Raw genomic sequence first — 21,154 nt, 5'->3', positions numbered from 1 at the left:
AACCCACACTTATATGGTCAATTAATAAATGACAAAGGAGGCAAGAATATATGAAGGGGAAGAGACAGTCTCTTCAATCAAAGGTGCCAGAAAAACTAGACAACTACATGCAAAAGAATGAAACTGAACCACTTTCCAACACCATATACAAAATAAACTCGAAATGGATTAAAGACCTAAATGTGAGACCTGAAACCATAAAAATCCTAGAAGAGAAGACAGTCATTTCCCTGACATCGGCCATAGCAACATTTTTCTAGATATGTCTCCGAAGGCAAGGGAAACAAAAGCAAAAATAAACTGTTTGGACCACATCAAAATTAAAAGCTTTTTCATACCGAAGGAAACCATCAACAAAACAAAAAGGCAATCTAGTGAATGGGAGAAAATATATGCAAATGACATATCCAGTAAGGGGTTAATATCTAAAATACATAAAGAACTTATACAACTCAACACCATAAAACCAATCTGATTAAAAAATAAGCAGAGGACCCGAGTAGACATTTTTCCAAAGAAGACATCCAGATGGCCAACAGACACATGAAAAGATGATCAACATCACTAATCATCAGGTTAATGCAAAGCAAAACCACAATGAGATATCCCCTTACACCTGCCAGATTCAAAAAGACAAGAAATAACAAGTGTGGATGAGGTTGTGGAGAAAAAGAAACGCTTGCACACTGTTGGTGGGAATGTAAATTGGTGCAGCCGGTGTGGAAAACAGTATGGAGGTTCCTCAAAAAATTAAAAATAGAAATACCATATGATCCGATAGTTCCACAACTGGGTATTTACCCAAAGAAAATGAAAACACTAATTCAAAAAGATATTTGCATCCTTATATTTATTACAGCATTATTTACAATAGCCAATATATAGAAGCAATCCAAGTGTCCATTAACAGATGAATGGATAAGGAAGGTATGACTGATACACACACACACACGCGCACACACACGCACACAACCTGGAATTCTACACAACCATAAAAAAGATGAAGCCGTGACATTTGTGACAACATGGATGGACCTAGAGGGTATTATGCTAAGTGAAATCAGACAGAGAAAGACAATAAAAAAAAGCAGAATCAGATGTATAACTACAGGGAACAAACTGATGGTTGCAGAGAAGAGGCAGGTGGGGGAGGGGCAAAATGGGTGAAGGGGAGTGAGAGATACAGGCTTCCAGTTATGGAATGAATAAACCATGGAGACAAGAGGTAAAACATAGGGAATATAGTCAGTGGTACTGAAATAGCATTGTATGGTGACAGATGGTAGCTACACTTGTGGCAAGCATAGAGTAATGTAAAAAGAAATTGAATCACTATGTTGTACACCTGAAACTAATGTAACATCGTGTGTCAACTATACTCAAATAAAAAAAATTTTAAAGGAATACAATGACTGTTTTTTTTAAAGATTTTATCTGAGAGAGAGAGAGAAGGAGCACGGGCAGGGGGAGCAGCAGAGGGAGAGGGAGAAGCAGACTCCTGGCTGAGCAGGGAGCCCGATGCGGGGCTCGATCCCAGGACCCCGGGATCATGACCTGAGCTGAAGGCAGACGCTTAACCGACTGAGCCACCCAGGTGCCCCAGGAAGGCAATGACTATTAGCACAGTAGCGGTACCACTGCCTTGATTTGTGCTGAAGCACCAACAGTTTCACATGCCTATGTTTTTGCACCATTGGTGCGAATGTCAATACGGTTATGGCGTGTCACACCTTAGTACTATCATAAAAATAACTTTGACCTCACAGATTCCCTAAAAGGGGCTCAGAGAGCCCTGGGGTTCTGGCGACTACATTTTAAGAACCACCACTCTAGAAGCTGTAGTGTTCTACCTTTTACATTTAGGTCTGTGACCCAACTCAAATTAATTTTTGCGTATAGTGTGAAATAAGGAGGCCCAGGATTTTCCCCCCTCCATACTGATATCCAGTTGCTACAGTTCCATTTATTGAAAATACCACCTTTCACTCACTGAAATGCAACTGGCATCTTCATCATCAATCAAGTGACTATAATGTGTAATCTGTTTCTGAGATTTCTTTGCCTTCCCATTGGTCTACTATCTTTCCTTGTGCCAATATCATACTGTTCTAAGTATTGGAGCTTTATAGTAAGCTTTCCATTTTTATTGAGATATAATTGACCTATTACATGAGTTTCTGGTGTACAACAAAATGATTTGATATTTGTATCCTTTATCCCGCCAGCAACATTGTACAGTTTTGGGTGAGTAATTTTATTCTTTGGTAACACACGGGCTGGCAACATCAATAAAGTGTTGAATACATTGGTAAATAATGATCATCTTTGTCTTGTTCTTAACTTCAGGGGAAATCACTAAGTATAATATGAGCTGTAGTCTTGTGTTTTGGTGTTTTGTTCGGCTTGTAGATATATTTTATCACTTAAAATGTTCCCTTCTCTTCCTATTTTGTTTAGAGTTTTTACCATGAATGGATGCTGAATTTTATCAACTGTTTGAGTTACCATGTCTTTTTTTTTTTTCCCTTTATTCTGAGACAGTGAGTGCATTGATTTTAAAATGTTAACCTTGTATTCCTGAAATAAGCTCCGTTCGGCCATGACACACAATTCTTTCCTTGAATTGCTAGATGCAGTTTGCTGACATCTTCTTTAGAATATTCACATCTATAAGAATATTGGCCTATTCTTTTGCTATAAGTTGTGACGGGTTTGGTATCAAGGTTATGTAAACTTCCTAAAACAAGTTTGTAAGTGATTCCTCTTTCTCTATTTCATGACTTTGGGTAGATCAGTGTTATTTCTTCCTTTAATATTCAGAGGAATTTTTCACTAAAATCACTTGGGCTTGAAGTTTTCTTTGTGGAAAGGCATTTATGTATGTATGTATGTATGTGGAAAGACCTTTAAAAGAACAGCTTTATTGAGATATGGGAATAAATGATCTCTAAAAGCCTCATTTTAATATATGAATGTAGTTTATTCATTCATAAAACAAAAACTTCAGGTGTGAGATAAACAACTGAGTATCTACTATTCAGTTCAATGGAACATACCAGTGCTTTTGAAGAACCCCTCCTTAATACAATCCCCCTCCCTCCTTTCCTAAGAAGCACCCATTATCCTGAACTTTGGGTTTATCATTTCCTTAATTTATAATTTTTATCACATCTATAGGTATCCCTAAACAATAAATTGTTTGATTTATAGGAATTTAAACTTATATCACTTTATGCTGTTCAAGCTCCCCTGCAACTTGTTTCTCCCCCTCAAACTTCATGCTTGTAAAATGTAACCAATTTGGGGGTGCCTGGGTGGCTTAGTCGGTTAAGCTTCTGAGTCTTGATTTTGGCTCAGGTCCTGATCTCAGGGTCATGATTTCAGGGTCATGAGATCGAGCCCTGCATTGGGCTCTGCACTCAGCACGAGTCTGCTTGTCCTTCCCCCTCTGCTCCTTCCCCTCCTCCCTTCCTCCCCCTGCTCCCAAGTGCTCTCTCTCAAATAAATAAAATCTTCAAAAAAACCCATGTAACCAAGTTGATGTGGGTAGCTGTAATAAAAGACCCATTTCTTGTTCCAAAGTTCTGTGCTTCAGTTTCCTCCACTATAAATACGTGAGTTTAGCTGAATCATCTCTCAATACTCTTCCAGATCTGAAATTCTAATTTTACTTTTTACAATAGGTACAGAGGTGTATAGTTTGCTTGAACAATATGGCACTGGTCATAATTATAAATTATTTGAGATTGACTCTTTGATCAGGAACACACTCCCCATGGGAACTGTGTCATGGTATTACTTTCAGACATTTTGGCAAAATTGGAAGATTACTTGAATAGAAAACTCTGGTATGCAAGAGAAGTCGTTTTAATACCAGGTTTGAGGCGGCACCTGCAATGATCAGAAAAGACAGAATTCCCAATGCAAAAATGCAAAGTTTATTTTCTTAAATAAAATACTATATTCATATCTATACAAATAATTATTACAACCATTAAAATGTTACATTTACCAATAAAAATTTCAAAACTTTAAACAAGAGCATGGTTCAGAATATTCACACCCTAATACAATGCATTTGTAAAAAGATGTCAAAATAAACAGGACCTATTCTTATTTACAACTGTAGGACAAACCTGATCGTATTATACATATCTGCTCTGGATTCCGTTACAAAACAAATTAGTTCCCATTAGAATTATAAACCAGGTGATTTACAGTAATAGGACACAGTACACAGCAGACATTGCTGGCATGGGAATAGATACAAATATTACACTATTGAAAGACTACAGTTAAGTTTTTTTCTGGCGACTGCCCTACAGTAAGCCTCTCACCCAGTGTATCTATAAATAATTTGTGAAGGTAATTATGTTCTCAGATTTTTCCCACCTATTTTTACCAAAATGAATATATATATATATATATATATATATATATATATATATATATATATATATGGCCTGCTGAACATGGAAGCAAATCTTTTCTTCACAGTAACACACCTGCAGCATTTTAAGCAACACTGTCTGGTCCCTTTCTTCTTGGAAGATCAACAGTTCAAATCCCTTAAAGGTTACCAATATAGTCAAGTCCAGTGCCTCGATGACCCCACAGATGAAAATGGTTTTAAGATTTAAGGGATGGGGATAAAGAGATCCAGAGAAGTGAAGGAGTGAGATGGAGAAAACTCTGTAAGTTCCTATAGCATAGTATGGTGTAGAGCTGTACATACAACTGAGCCAAAAAAAAAAAAAAAACACGCAAAAAACCCACAACTTATGATCGTTTTTAAAAGTGTTAAATTACAAGTTCTCTGACTCATGAGATCTCTGATGACAGATGATGCAGATTATCATCCCAAATAACACCAATTTGAGTCTTATAGCCAATACTTTCAACTGAAGTTGGCTCGGGTTTCGGAAGCATCTGAAAACATGCCTGCACCCGAGCCCTACAGTTGATAGGGTTTGTGCAAATATGGAAACGATATTGAATGACCACCACCTACAAGCTCAGAGTTTAAAAGGAGTTTTGCTTCTAAATAGTACGTTTTTTACAAGATCGGCATCGAAGATGGCTCAGAGAATGATAAGGCAACAGTGAGAAACATCAGCTGTTCTTGTCTTCTAGGTGTTTGATTACATGGCACGTACCCTTCTGGCTGGTCCTTTGCTATATAACAGAGGAGTGGGTGAGTAGTATGTTCCAAGGGCTGGTCTTCGGACCAGAGGCACAGTTTCAAATAAAGTGCAGTACCAGAATAGAGGCATTTGGGCAGAACTAGAAGCTCTGTGTCCAAGAAGGTCCTCATGCTGGACTGCCTCAATCTAAACTTGGTGTCCCCCACAGACTCTGGTAAAAACACTGTCAGTCTCACACAGGAAATGTAGAATGCAGAGAGAATATGGTTAAGTCAAAAAAAAAAAAAAAAAAAAAGAACCCTTTTCTGTTGGGAGCATTTAGCCAAAAAGGTACTTCAAGAAGAAACGAATTTCTGGCCTTTAATTTGCATATAGGTATTATAAAATCATCACTCACAGATTAACTTCACACTAGGCTATTTGGCTATTATTATTGCCCTCTGGATGTGCACAGCCATAGGTAATTATCTCCAGGCAAAGGGAGAATTTATACAGACAACAGAATTACAATTTCCAGATCCCTAAGATATCAATCCAAAGCCATCTGATCTTGGTAACACCTCTGCGCTTTCTAAAACTCCCCCATGGGAAGAAAGCAAGTTCATCAAAACAAGGAACAGAACTGCATGGCACATTCAATATTTTAAATTAATTCTGAACTAACTTTGTTTCAAGAAATTCTTGTTGCCCCTCGATAGAACAGGAGATGCAGTTGTTCCCAAAGCCAAGAATTGGGAATCACTGATTTAGGAGCACGACTCACTATCACACAATGATCCAAGAGATGGATGGGCCCAATGAACCTTTCAAACCTTCACGTTTCAAGAGGAGTAATCATCCTAAGGAAATGAGCAGGCTCCCTGCCACCTGTTTCACACAGAGCAGACAGAAGAAAAGAGGAGCCTAGATACCTACAGATCAGACGAAGGACAAAGCTGAGAAGATGTTGAGTAGTAAGTCTTTACCCTTTCTCAAATTTTTAAAACTTCACTCCCATTAAAATGTGTTTCCACATTTTCTTGAGTATAAATTTTAGCCTCTCCATGACATGTATAATGTTAGAAGGCAAGAGCAAAACAAATGAATTTTCTTTAAAGTGTTTAAATAATTTTGTATTTTAAGAAGGCTGATTAGGAACACAAAACCAAAAAAAAGGCTGATTTTTAAAAGTTGATCTTTATTGCAGTTCACCCTGATATGTAACTGGAAATTGCTGCAAAAGAATATTCCCTCCTCATTCTTCTCTTTCCACAGTTCTAATAGGTTAAATTTTATAAAGCATGATCACTGTGGAATATCACACCTTACTTAGAAAAAAGGTGCCATCCCTGGTTCCTCCAAAAGGTCTTACAATATAAATAAAAATAAATTTCCTGAAATGGCATAAAATATCCCCAATCGGTATACACCAAAAAAAACCAATGACATCAAACTTGATTTCTTTTATCCATGATTGATACATTAAAAATGTATACATGATGAGAAATCTGAAATTTTTCACCTCATTAGAAATTACCATGTTAAATGTTTACAGGAATCAACCACTTTCTCTGATTCTATGCGATCAACAACACTAAAAGAGGGATAGAAATAATTTAATTAGTGACTCTCATTTGCAATTCATACATTTGTATATATGGGTTTGTGTATTTCCAGAAATTACAAAATTATTTGTGGAAATGGTCTTACATTCTATAGTCCAATATTAGCAACCCAAGAATAACATTAAATTTACTATAACCAAATTGACTGTTTCCTGCCACACCGTTGCCAAAAATTATATCAATTGGTACATGTTAAATAATAAATTTCCTCCCCAAAATCATGTAGCTCTGATTATCAAATACTTAATATACTGCTGATAAATTTCATACACTCGTGCTTTTAAATCAAGTAAGGTTACTGTACTCTGAACACTTTCAGAATTGAGTCCATATATACAATGATCATTACATATATACACACGTCTGTAAGATAATTAGAGCTACATGTAAGCAGGAGCCAAATTATTTGCAGATGGTCACATCTTTCTTCAGATGGTCAAATAAGCTTTCCTTAAGGGTAGAGGCTCATTTGGGATCAAAGTAAGATGTGCTTGGAATGAAAGCTCTGAAAAACGTAAATGCTATCTCTGAACAGGGCTGAGCAGAATAAGAAAATCAGTGCAACAGAGAAACAGCGGAAAGTACCAGGCTTTGAGGCCTTTCTATTGCAATGGTCAAATTGATCTTCTCCTTAGCCTGTTATCGTAGTTCTAATTATATCGAACAGTGCCCAGTTCTCCAGAACTCAACGGCCGCCGCGCTGTGCGTGCGTGCATTTGTATGTGTATGTGAAAGACAGAGAGAGCGACAGGGAGAGGGAGGGAGGAAGAAGAGCCAAACATACCGAACACTATCCTTCTTGAAATTGGCAGGTTGGACCTTTCAAGTACAGAGAAAAACCTGAATGTTATAACTTAAAACTCAGTTAAGGTAATTAAAAAACAAGCCATGAATCTCACTTTCTTCCCAATTAAAAGTGTTAACCTACTGTGTTTATCTGCTGTCTTACTGAAGTAACTCCTATTCTTCGCCATGACCATTTTGAAGGAGAAAATATAGAAGCTTTTCTTGTTTACATTTTTTTTTTTGCCCCCAGGAGGCTGCTTCAGTGGGCAGCAGGAAGAGGGAGGAAGGTTTGGTAAATACAGTTCAAGAGGCACACATGACCCTTTTACTGAGTCTTCACAAGAGGTATTCACCAGAGTTCACTACTCTGACCCAGCCTGAGGAGGCATTTTCAAGGAGGAAAAAAATAAGATAAAATGCTGGTCCTTGGGTTCACTTTATTAACAGAGCAGACAGAACCACTTATATGTATCTCTTCCACTCCATCCTCTATTTGGCAGAATATAACAACAGCAAATAACAGGTTTGAGAATATGAGTATATATGGTTGTTTTCATAGGTTTTAAGTTTTCAAAATTCAATATATTAGCACGTGTGTGTATGTGTGTGTGTACATAATTTACTTCGAAGGGGCTTTTAAAAACCCTGACATCAAGTTTTCCAATACTTCAGCGGGTCTCAGGTCACAATTTCCATTTCCAGATGGCAGGCCAATTTTTAAAGGACCAGTTTATACTTTAAAATCTATGTGTACACACACACACACACGCGCGCGCACACACACATACACACATGGACATATACAAAGACAATTTTCTGAAGCACCATTTCACATCCACCATCAGGAGAAATCATGAACAAATTCATCTTCTCATTATAATTCTACTATGAAGGGTAATAATGTAACATACAATGCCATATTTTAAATATAAATATCAGTAAGTGAAAATACTGACAGAGCTTAAGACTCTGCTCAGAAATATTTAAAAAGTAAGGCTCAAATAATTGTGTAGATTCCAAACACACTATTTACTAAGCAGCCCCTAATGATTAAACAAATATAACAGAAATTATTTCAGGATCAAATGAACAGAATGAAGAGAGAATACTAAAACAAAATTCAATTGATGAAACAACAATCTTTAACTGAACACAAGCAAAACTCTGCAATACAACCGCTTTTATCCTTAAGACCTGATGCAAAATGCAAGCACAAAATGGAGAATGTCTATGTACTTTGCTTTTTAGATTGCTATTTTTAAGGCTAAGTAAGGAAGACCTTTGCATTCTAGGATCTTGGCACAATTAAAAGATAAAATGGCTCTCTAATGTGAAGAACAAGACATTAAGTTCAGATAATTGAAGAATTGTTATAATTAAGAAAGAAGCCTCTACCTAAACCAAACCTTGGGAATGAAGGCTGATTAAACAACTCATTTATTTGCTAACTGCTTGACTTTAACCATGGACATTCATTCCATATTAACTCAACACCTGCCACGGGTAAGAAACTGTTCTAGATGCTGACATTGGCCAAGCATTTGGTGCTGAGCCACTACATTGTATCGAAGTATCTGGATTTTTGGAGAGCAATTCAACTATCTCAAGTATCTACTTTACAAATGATCAACAATCAAGTTTAAAATCTAGGTTCTTTCCTACTACTACCCAGCACATGCCAAAACGATCTCCCCCAACTTCCAGCTGACTAGCATTTATGGAATATAAGATTACAAATCAAACTTGAAAATCTAGCTCCACTCAGAAAATTTAAAAAGCACACTGTGCAGTTAAAAATGAAAGATAATTTGTTTTTGACAACCCATGATTCGCATCATCTCTGGCGTGACTTCCCTACATTCAGAAGGTAACTGGAAATTGATTATACAAACACAGACATACACACACACACACGATCTCCTGCTCCATGTGCATTGTGTGCATGCACACACAAACACATCTGTAGTCTCAGCCAATACATGTACATTTAGTCTATCAGTATTTAAACAGCTGAACTGCAGTCATGACCTAAAATATGGCTTATATTGTGGGCAGGTCTGTTTGAGGACTGCTTGGAAGAGTCGGAGGCAGAGGAGTTTGCTATCGTAAGCAAAGGTGACATTGCCGAGCCATCAGGAAGAGCTGTAGCTATTTCTGGAAACAAAGATGTCATGTTAAAGTTGGACAAATGAGAGTTGGTCATGTGCATTGGCGGCATATCAGGGAGCAGAGGAAAACTTGGTTGAGCAAAACCGACAGGTCTGGGAGGAGACAGAATTGATCCAAATCGGTTATTTAGGCTTCCACTGTTTACTTTCTCAGTGCTAGGATTTGAGAACATCTGATTGGAAAAATAGGGGATGGAAATATCATTGGACAGTGTAGGATGAGCAGGAGAGTACGGGGGATAGAAGGAGGGTAGAGTATTTTGGGGGTCTACAGGGATGAGGGCTGGCGTTCGAGTGGCACTAGGCTGAGTAACCTGTGGAATGAAAGAAGTATTAGCATTTATCGGTGGATTCATGCCACCCTCGGGAATAAAAGGAAAACCGAAATTTTGTGATAGTGTATGCTGGTCAGGCGCTGAATTATCGTTAGGTACCTGTGGGCTATCGGGCATGAAACGAACAATACTTCCTCTCTTGTCTGTAGGAGGCTGCTGGCGTCCAAGAATCATACTACCACTAGTAGAAAGAGGAAGATGGGGAAGACTTGGATCAAAGACATTACTGTGTCTTTGGTTTCCAGAACGATTCCTCTCAGGCTGACGAATTTTGGAACCACTGCTGTCTTGCAAGGGATGCCTCGATCGCTGGGGAACTGAAGAATTAGTGGGACGTACTGGAGGCCCTTGCTCAGCATTTCCGTGAGACACGGACGGATGGGGCAGAGCTGGCCTTGCAACACCATGCATGTTGGTTGTGGCTGGAGGGTTCATGTGGCCCTTGGTCCCATGACTGTCAGTTATCCTCATGGGATTGGACTTCTGTACAGAAACATTGGGACTTGTGTTTCGACCTTGAATATCTCCTGAAGAAGAAGAACTTGAGAAAGGAATATTCAAGGTGCTGTTCCTGGTGTTAATTGCACCCAGGGACATGTCACAGCTTTCCCTGTTCTGACTCTCACTCTCTCTTCTAATATGGACACTTTCATGAGTTGGGGGACAATTATATTCAATTGCAGAGGACGGACCACACTGTGTGTTCCTCTGATGTTCTGAGAGTGATCTCTGGCTTCCAAGGACCTGATCACCAAGGTGAGGGGCAAGTAAGCTCTGCATGAAACTCTGGTGGCATGTATTTTCACTGTCCCTCGGTGGGATGGCATTTCCTGTTGGGATACTCTGAACTGGTGGATAAGGTAATCTCTTTTGGCGGTCAACTGGTGGTGCACCGGGGTTTTGACTAATTCGAAAAGCCTGCGACTGCATGCTCCTCAGTGATGATACAGGGTTTCCTATTTCATTATTTCTTGACGATTGTACTTCGAAATTACTCGGGGGCTGCTGACTGGCTCCACTTGGTTTAAATGTCTGACAGTCAGAAAGGCGGATATCCGAGGCAACGGGATGGTCCACGCGACCCTGCATATTGTGAATGGCTAAACTCTTATTCCTGGGAACATCAAGATAGCTTCTCATTTCAAGCTGATCCGAAACTCTGGAACCCTGAATCGATATGCCCATTCTCTGCTCTGAATTAGAAGATGTCTTTCCAATGAGGGCCTCAGCAGAGTAACTTGAAACTCTATTTCTCTCCGGCCTGTGTGGAGTACACGTCATGTCTGAAGGTCTAGTCACAATACTTGGCTGGGACACCATTTGCTGCTCTATGCCTCTCGATGTCAAAAGCCTCTGCATCGGATTGTGCCCAGATACATGTTCCGAAGAAACCCCTGAACCTTGCTGCCTGCTTCCAACATCCGGCTGCTGGTGCATCATATCTTGATTGAGATGGTTCTGGGGATGGTTATGGTGGTTCCGGCTAGTTGAAGGGTTTTCACAGCTCTTCTCTGGCTGGGAACTTCCAAAGTGTTGCTGCATCTGCTGCTGCATCTGCTGATGGTGGGGATGTGGCTGCCCGCTCTTGGGGCGGGACTGCTCAGTTCCGTGGTGCTTTGGTTGCAAGGAAAGCTGCGAGGCCTGAGTGCCCTGCACAAGACTCCTCTTTTTCTGCATCTGAACTTCCTGCTGTAGAGTCCTCTGCTGGTGGACATTATGGGGCTGAGAGAGGACAGAGCTCTCGGCGTGAGGTACGTGATGCTGCAGCTGATATAAATGATGCCTCTCTCGTAACTGCCCCACTTGGTGTTGCTGCTTTAAGTAGAGGTGGTTACTATGCAGGTGGGCTACCCCCTGGGCTGGGACATGCTGTTGCAGGGCCTGGAGGTGTTGACTGGCCTGCGTTGGCTGCTGCTCGGCCACCGAGTTCTGAGAAGTGCACTGGACTTCCGTCGGCCTCAGTGCGGGGGCCACAAAATTGTTACTAGCTGGGAATAATCGCGTAAGGCCGTCTCCATGGGCTGGGTTGCTGATAGGCACCGCAGAGCTCGCAGAGTCGGGAGGGAGCTGACTGACCATCATCTGAGCCTGATCAGAAATGCCGTCCGGAGTTCGGCTCATCAGGGACATAGCCTCAAGCCTCAGGGCTGGCGGACAGTGCTTTTGACGTTTAGCTGAAGACAACAGAAGGTCATCTTGGACAGCACGCTTAGCAGAGTCTTTGCGGCTTTCCTGACTTGGCTTTAAGAGCGGCTCTTGGATCTGTGGATTTGGGAGGGTGCCAGTAATGGTATTCAGCTGTTCCTGGGGATAGTCGGTCATCAGAGGCACTCCAGGAGGCTGACTGGTGTAGGAGCTAGATGCCACCGTCAGGTTAACCGTGGCAGGAACAGTCGTTTGCTCTGAAGCTTGGGACATCCCGGCACAGCTGACCAGAGGATGGCTGATGCCGCTCTGGTGGATGAGATTATTCACACTCAAACTGGTGATGCTAGGTGGCTGAGAGGTGGAAACCTGTAAGGAGGCATTTGATGTTTTAATTCCTACAGAGCAACTTGGTTTCCCAAGGGGCCGATCCACCGTGGCTTCAGTCGAATCCTGAGAATTAAATTCACTTGGTGTCACTTCTGCCTGTCCTGCGCCACCCTCTTTGGACAGCTGTGCTTTGAAAGGCTGGTCCCCCTCTAAAGGTGGCGCATCGGAAGGCTTCGAAGTAACTTCCCTCATGTCAGCCTGGCTGCCGGCTCTTCCCTTCTCCAGGCTGTCCTGATCAAAAATAGCTCTTGCCGCAAGAGCGACGATGTCCGTTTGCTCTACAAAGGTACAGCTGTCACATGTATTCGTCGTCGTACTGCTGGTGACATCCTCTCTAGCCGTTTCAGGAAGCATGGATGCCACCGAGAAACTACGACTGCTCCCGGAGCTGGTTGACATGGGAGAGTCGGCCTGCCTGCTGACAAGCAAGGAACCACTGATAACCTCCGGATCGGGGACACAGGAGTGATGCGGTCCGGGGTCTCTATCGTCACTGTTCATCAGTAAGAGCTCCTGTTTGGGATGTAAATCGACACCTGAATCAACTATTTTAGAATGTTCCGAAGAAAAGTCAGGATGGTCCACCTGGACTGGAAGAGACAATTTCTGAGGGTCTTTCTCTTTAGCGAGACCAGAGAGCAGTGCAGTCAAACCTTGCCCCTTTAAGAGACCTGTCGTTTGCATCGTAGCAGATGAATCCTGCTCCACCCGGCAAGGTTCAGCAATGATCTCTACCTCGGAAACACAGTCGGTACTTGCAGTGCTAGCGGTAGATGACAGACCAGAAACCTGAGAAACCAAAGTGCGGGGATCACTTGGAGATGGAATCAACACGTTGGCCGAAGTGCAGGATTTGGCAGCATCTGACAATGCCAAACTAGTTGGTGGCTTATCCTGAGATGTCTCTCTTTGCAAAATGGGGGCAGAATCTTTGGATTTTGCTGGGGCCATGACAAAATGTTCACTTGCTACAGATTCCTGGGAGGGTGAGCTAGTCTCTTCTGCTGACTTAGATCTGGGTACAGATTCAGGTATCACTGATTCAGAATTCAGAACATCCACAGAATGTGAACCAGAAACACTTACGCTATTTGCCTGGCACACGGCAACAGATGGTAACACAACAGGGAGGCTTTCCAGCAGTCCATCATTACATGATGGCTCTGCGGGGGCTTCAGTGCTGGGGCAGTCTAACTTGCCCACGTCTCTGACTGGATTCAGGGGGCATGCTGACTTGTTAGCTGCTAAGTGTTTCTTGGCACCTGGCTTCTTATTCAACCTTTTTGACTTCACATTAGGTAAACAAGCTACGGTGTTCATTGAGGGAGTAGTTACTAGATTGTAAGTATTGGGTAGTGTGGCTGAATTATCCGTTGTTATGGGAGATGCTACAGTTGTTGTTAACGAAACACAGTTAACTGGGGTGGTCTGACTATTTGCAGCAGTTGGAGGATTGGCAGGCTGGCTAATAGACAACTGTACACAGCTTTGCCCAGCCATCTGTGATATGCTTTGATTGAGGCTGGCCAAAGCTCCAAACGTATTCAGGGCAACATTGGTATTTGGATCTTCGCTGGTGGTGGGTTGGATAATTTGCATAGGGGATTGATTTGTAGTTCCTGGTGAGGACATCACAGGCTGCAAAGCAAAGAGCTGTCCATTTAAAGAAATGGTTTGAGGCTGTTGTTGATTTGACATGGTAACAGAAAAAGTTTGTGTTGAACTAGATGTTGATAAAGATGAAGGTCTCGGTAATATATGGACAAGATGCTTTCCTCCAAAAGTCTGTGGGGTCGAAACATTTTGCACTGAATTATTAGACCCTATTAGAGCACTGGCTCCATTGACCGGGAGTCGAACAGAACCAGGAGGTGGAGCCGAGAGGAGCGGCAAGGGGTTCTGATTAGCTGCCTGTATGATCACTATCTGTTGACCTACTGTTTGGTTGGGAACCTCTGCTCTCATCACCGTTGGGCAAGGGGTAGTGCTGGGGGGCTGAAGAATGATAACATTTTGATTAGCTGGCGCTGCATTCACAGCCGACCCAACGGGCTGAGCCATCTGAATAACCTGCATCGCTGAATTCAAAGGAAGGATATTTTTTGGAGGCTGAGATTTAACTTGTGGTTGGGCAATCAGTGGCTGCATAGGTAAAGACGGGCAAGAAGGCAAGGTTACAACTACTTGCTCAACCGCCTGCCCATCTGCTGGGAAGGAATTACTCAAGTTGATGCCTGTAGCGACGTGTCTACCATGGTTGGTTGTGGTAGGGCTGGGACCAGACTCATTTACTACCGGAGTCACAGCAGAAGAAGGTGTCTGGCTTAAGGGCTGAATAGTGTTTCCCGCCAGTTGCAAAGTAGTCCATGTGGTCTGTGTGTTTCCAGCGGAGGAAATCCGGGTAAGGCTATTCATGTTTTTTAAATCTGAAGCGCTAATACTTGAAGAAGGCAAAGAACAAGAAAGAGTCCAACTACTGTCCAAAGGGGTTGCAGAGAGAGTGCTTACGGGAGTGGTGGTCTTCCCTCCTCCAGGGGCAGAGGGGGCCACCACTGCGGTAACACCTGCCAAGTCTGCACCCTTGCTAATGCTCGCTGGACAAGAATCACCTACAGACCTGGGAGGCTGGGAGCAGACCGTGGTGGTAACTGAAACGACAAAGGTGGTTTGAAAATCATCTCTGAAATCCTGTATGCTCGGGCAGGACTTGCTTCCATGGTGCACGTTTGCGGCAGTCACCGAGGAGGTGGTGGGGATGCTTGTGGTACCGGGGACTGTCTTCTTCACTGATCTGGGGCTCTCTTGCCCATTCTTATTTTCAGGAGATTTTTTATCATTTACACATGTGTGCAAGGACCGATGGTGGCGGGGTTCGGGCCCAACGGGAACAGCGATCAGTGAGCCGCTGGTGGCACCAAGCACACTTGATTCGCTTTCGGAGGTGGAAAGCGCGAGAATGTTCTGAGCAGAAATGGTAGCAGGAAGACAAAGAGGAACAGGCTGGTTGGCAGCCAGGGCAGAAACTGTGGTCTGACGCCACGGCTTGTTTTCAGCAGGGTAAACTCCAGAAATAGACCCAGGAGTCGCCAGATTGCAAGCCCTCTGTACTGGTACCACATTGGCGGTTTGCTTTTGTAGATTATGACCAACATTGAAGGTTATCCCCTGAACAGCTGTTCCCGGGCTCTGTCCACCAGGCTGACTCCCGTTGGAATAAACAATGATATTTTTCTGAACCTGATCACTGGGAATAACAACAGAGACCTTTGAGTTTTTAAGATTTCCTTTCCAGTGGATTGTGGGGTCATCATATAGGCATATGTCATTTGCTTTCAGTAACTCAATATATCGGCCATTTTCTTTTTGAATTTCTTCCAGTTGTTTACGTAGCTTTTTAATTTCTTCAGCTACAATATTAAAAATAGAAATGAAACAATTACCTGTTAATGTCAGTATTTATGGTAACTTAAGAAAAAGCTGTGTGCTAACTACTGAATTATAATTCTAGTATTTCTAAATACCTCAACTGAGAATCTTCAGTTCTTTTCTAAAGCAAATTCCTTCTCCTTTTTACAGTGGTGTATCAAGCCTCTACTGAATCCTTTTTAAAGAATGGAGCACTGGGTGTTATACGAAAACAATGAAGCATGGATCACTACATCAAAAACTAATGATGTACTGTATGCTGACTAACGTAACATAATAAAATTATATTTAAAAAAAAAATGTATCATTAAGGGTCAACAACCCAAAGGTCAGAAATTACTCACAATGTAGAAATTTCAAAATTCCCAATTCAAAAATTCCCAATAGGGCAGCTACAAAGGTAAAAGAAGGGAAGACATACTGATATCATGGTAACATGTTAGGAAAATAACACTGAATATCAATATAATAGCATTTAAATGCTGTAACAGCGAACACTACTTGTGGTGGTAATAGTCTCTTTTACAAATGGCTTTAAACTCCCTTCTAGGGGCACCTGGGTGGCTCAGTGGGTTAAGGTCTGCCTTCAGCTCAGGTCATGATCCCAGGGGCCCGGGATCGAGTCCCGCGTCGGGCTCCCTGCTCAGCAGGGAGTCTGCTTCTCTCTCTCCCTCTGCCCCTCCACCTGCTTGTGCTCTCCCTCTCTCTCTGTCAAATAAATAAAATCTTTTAAAAATAAAATAAAATAAATAAACTCCCTTCTATTTTACTCTTTGAAACAACAGAGCCCAAGTAGAATGTGTAAAAGTAAAGTAGTAGAGCACCAAAGAAAGCATCAATAACAGAACTTGAATTTTCCTTGGTAGGGCCAAGGCACATACACTACTGTCACACCCCTACTGTTTCTGAAGGGGGAGAACTTCACCCACAGATCCTACAATTGGGGCAGCCTTGGGTGCTGGTATTTATGCTCTGTGACCCTACACATCCCACCTGTCTTGCCACAGTGGTAGATAGTCTCCCCTCGCCCTCCACCAAGGGCGGCTAATCTTCAAAGCCCATGCCCTAGAAGGGGGCCTGAAATAAAAAGTTCTGCTATGACGAGGATGAGCTGAGACTAGCAGATTATTCTTCTCAGACATTTAAACTAAGAGACACAGAAGAAAGATGCCAACGTCCCAGGGACATCAGAAACTAATGGACAATTATTATGGACCAGATAATGATGACGACTGTTCTCACTTACTACACACTTACTACATGACTGGCACTTTTCATTCATCATCTCATTTAATAATAGTAATAATAATGATAATGACCACAGTAACGGGTAACATTTACTATATGCCCTCTTTACTCTAAGTAGTGTACCTGCATTATTTCTTTTAATCCTCATAACAGCCATTAGATGGGAAATACCTATTGTCATCAATATTTTGAGATGTGAGAAACAGTCTCGGAGCAATCGCATAAATTTGTCTAAAATCAACCACATACATGCTAGGATTATCTTCATTTTAAGATAAGGAAACTGAGACTAGGAGAGGTGAGGTAAATAGCCACAGGTACTGAGTGAGTAAGTGAAGAGGAGACTCAACCCAGGTGGGCCTGACTCCCAAGGCCACCACTCAGACCACGGCCCAGCCTGTCATGTGGACAGTGAGTACGTGGGGAAGCTGCTGGGGGAAGAAAAGAGAACAGATGCACCAAAAAGAACCAAAGAAAGGACAGTAGTCAGACTTAAGCAGCCTCAAGCCCTGGCCCATCTGCTCAGCTTTTCCTGAGCCCCAGGCAACTGGTATTTTTCTAACAGGTTCCCTTTTCTCTAAGGTGACTTGACTGCCTCAGCCTCTAGGCTGTGAAACCAAAGGAGCTCTCCTCAGAAAGTCCACACATCATTCTAGCCTTAACATCCCTACTGTGGGGTGCCTCAGAACAGTTACCAAACATATATTATGAAACTACCTACCTACCAGCATCACAAAACAAAGCCTGGATTGTAAAAGACAGCTGACTTGGGTGAGGGAGTAAGCTGTCATCTAACTTAAAGTAAGCAAAGAGAATTCAGAACGCTGACCTTCCGGATATACAATAAACGCAGCCCAACACTGCCCCCACCTCAGCAAATTCTACCTTTGTTCCTCGCCTTTTAAGGTGACCTATTGAGCTGTCACAGGAAATTCTTTCTCTGCTCTTGTGAGAGCCATAAATAAAGAACAATTCAAACCGCCTACTCCTCTGAGCTTTATACTTGCCTGGGGTATTTTTCTTTTCAGCTGTTATAAAAAACTTAAAATTTTTTAACAATGTGATTATCTAAAAAAGTAATGAATAATAAAAATCAAATTTCACTAAATGATCAGGCAGTCTGATACACACATTACATGCAATGTAAACAATTATGAACGGAATGTTTTGACCTTTTCAGTTAATTCAGTTAGGTCTTGGCCCAGGCATATCTTTATTTTATTTTTAAGTTACACTGAGCAGGACTCTCCCCTATATCCTCTAGCTGGAAGATCAAAGTGGAATAAAAGAGATCCAGCATTATTTGTCTCATGAATTAAGCAAACATGAAGTACACAAAAGAGTCCAAAATCAAAATTCTGTATGCCTGAAAGATTAGAGTTGCTCAAGGAGGGGTGGGGTGGGGGGTGGGTAGGTAAACTAAGATGAATTTATTTTGCAACACTATTCTCTCAGACCCACTGAATGCACAATCTTAATAATGTTTCTGGTCCAAAAAGCCTTCTGTATCCCATGTAAGTTGACCTGTGACACAAAGACCTGAACACTGAAAAAACAATAAAAAGTAAGAATCTTAAAATCTTTACCTTGTTCATTATTTCCTCCATTAAGCAGGAGTTCATCATTTTGCCTTTTCAATTCTGTTATATATTTAAAGGCTTGGTCCAGAATCATATTCTTGCTCTGCCAAAGAGAATTAACCATTTAAAAGTTTCACTGAAGAGTAAGAACTTGCAGAAAGAAACTTAAAGCTTTGGTTTTATCACATATATGTGACATGTATCTTTTCAAAATTAAAACAGGCACCATATTCAAATGCTTCTACTGTTCATTTTTCATTTACTAAGTATTTATTGAGCATCTACTATGTGTCAGGCTCTGTTCTAGGCACTAGGGATATAATAAACAAAACAGACAAAATTCCTGACCTTTAGAAATATACATTATATATATATATGTTTGTGTCCCCCTGTAATTCATGTTGAAACCCTGATCCCGCATATGACGGTATTTGCAGGTGGGCCTTTGGGAGGTAATTAGGTCATGAGGGTAGATCCCTCGTGAATGAGATCAGTGCCGCTAGAAGAAAAGACATGAGAGAGGTGATCGCGCTCTCTGTCATGTGAGGACATAACCAGGAAAAGAGCATACACCAGGAACTGATGTATGCTTAGGCTTCACAGGCTCCAGAACTGTGAGAAATAAATTTTCTGTTGTTTAAACCACCCGGGCTATGTTATTTTTCTTATAAGAGCCCAAACTAAGACACTGTACTATAATCTATTTTGCATGGGGAGGTTGGAGAGGGCCCCTCTTGTAAGACAAAGTAAAAACCAGAAGGAAGTACAAGGAAGTATGCCCCGTGGATATCTGGAGGAAGAGGGTCCAGGTATTAGGATCAGCAAGGGCAAAGGCCCTCAAGCAGGGCTGTGTTCACACATTGTAGGAAACGTGGTGAGGTGAGCAGAACTAGAGTAAAGTATATAGGGGAAGAGTGGTAGGAGGAAGAGGCCAGAGAGGGCTTTCAAGGCCATGTAAAGATTTTAGACTTAAATATTATTCTTTACTCTATGAACAACTGTTAAAAATAAAACACAATAAGTGACATTTCTTTTGACTTTAGTTCTCTAGACCTTATTCCAGAAGCAACTGCCATAAAGTTATTTATATATCCTTCCAGAAATATTCTAGGCTGATACGTGGATCTATTTATCTATCTTTAAAAAAAAAAAAAAAAAAGATAGAAGATACTATAAACAGTATGCTACATTGTTCTTTTTTATTTAAAAATATATCTTGGAGATATTTCCTTATAGAGTTTAGATATCTACGTTATACTTTGTAAAGGCTGAATTTATTTTATTTTTGAGTCCATTACTGACAACTCTTAAGCTGTATAAGAGGCATTTTGTTTTTTTATTTTTCAGCTATTAAAAATGTTGCGGTGAATGTTTAATTTCTATTCCAGTATGTATATTATTAAATATCCCTAGTACTTTATCAGATAGCTCTTTTCAGGTAGGAATCAGTGATTTAGGGCTGGTTCACAAAGTTCAATTCTGGGTTTCTTAGACTGAGTCCCAACAGAGACCCAATATAATCTAGGAAACATTTTACAGAGAAAAAATAAATACTGTCCTTTCTTAAAGCAAGAGTTGAGACAAAGGCAGAACCTGATAATACCCATCTACTGCCTCTCTACTGCAGATGGGGCTAAGGACATGTAGCAATAGTGAAGAAAATCTTAATCTACTTGGCTTCTGGGAGCCAAATACTGACTTTCATTGCACATTCTAGGACACCAAGGAAGTGAAATAACTATGGTTTCCTTTCAGAGAAACTTGTAGGAATGACAACCAAGAACAGGAAAGTAAGATATTACTGGGCAAACACCAATATTTCCTGAGAAGCTACTGTACATTGAGATGTGGAGAAAGAAAAACAATCAGAAGACGTAACAGAAGACAAAACATAGTTCCTGCCCTTAAATTTGCTATCATGTTAAGGAAACTCAAAGTGCATTAAAACACACACACACAAATGAAAAAACACACTTATGCAAGACTAAGTACCATCCTGTAGAAGAGAATGAAAAGAAACTGAAGTGTAAGATCTTGCCAAGGGAGATGGTACTGAGAAGCAAGCAAATTGATCTGGCCCTCTGAAAGCCTAGGGAGGTTCAGGACTGGGAAGCTCCAGCTACCACAAAAGGTGGGGTGAGGAATGGGGTTAAATTGAGGGGACTGGTGGAAAGACTCTTCTTATGCAGAAATAAAAATTAACCCCCTCCCCCATACACACACATCCTACTGGATGACTTCCCCTTCCTGCCCCAACTGCAGGAGACAAGTTTATTTCCTGTGAAATTTGAAACAGAGAATTTTGGCCTCAGGAATGGCTGGCACAGA

General features: G+C 41.3%; 1 protein-coding gene across 3 annotated transcripts in view; it reads right to left on the bottom strand.

The window, feature by feature from the left end:
* Nucleotides 1–5,901: 5,901 nt before the first annotated feature.
* The window catches only part of USF3 (upstream transcription factor family member 3), a 48,692-nt gene continuing 33,439 nt past the window's right edge, over nt 5,902–21,154 (bottom strand). For all 3 annotated transcript variants that reach the window (XM_035000152.1, XM_035000151.1, XM_035000153.1), the window contains 2 exons: nt 18,833–18,929; nt 5,902–15,979 (listed from right to left, as the gene is read on the bottom strand). In XM_035000152.1, the coding sequence (XP_034856043.1) occupies nt 9,537–15,979; nt 18,833–18,929 (6,540 nt within the window). In that variant the 3' untranslated portion in view covers nt 5,902–9,536. The remainder of the gene's footprint in view (nt 15,980–18,832; nt 18,930–21,154) is intronic.

This window comes from Mirounga leonina, unplaced genomic scaffold (genome assembly GCF_011800145.1).
Source record: "Mirounga leonina isolate KUSES-001 unplaced genomic scaffold, KU_Mleo_1.0 Mir_115, whole genome shotgun sequence".
In the NCBI taxonomy this organism is placed as follows: domain Eukaryota; kingdom Metazoa; phylum Chordata; class Mammalia; order Carnivora; family Phocidae; genus Mirounga; species Mirounga leonina.
This window is presented reverse-complemented; position numbering and strand designations above follow the sequence as displayed.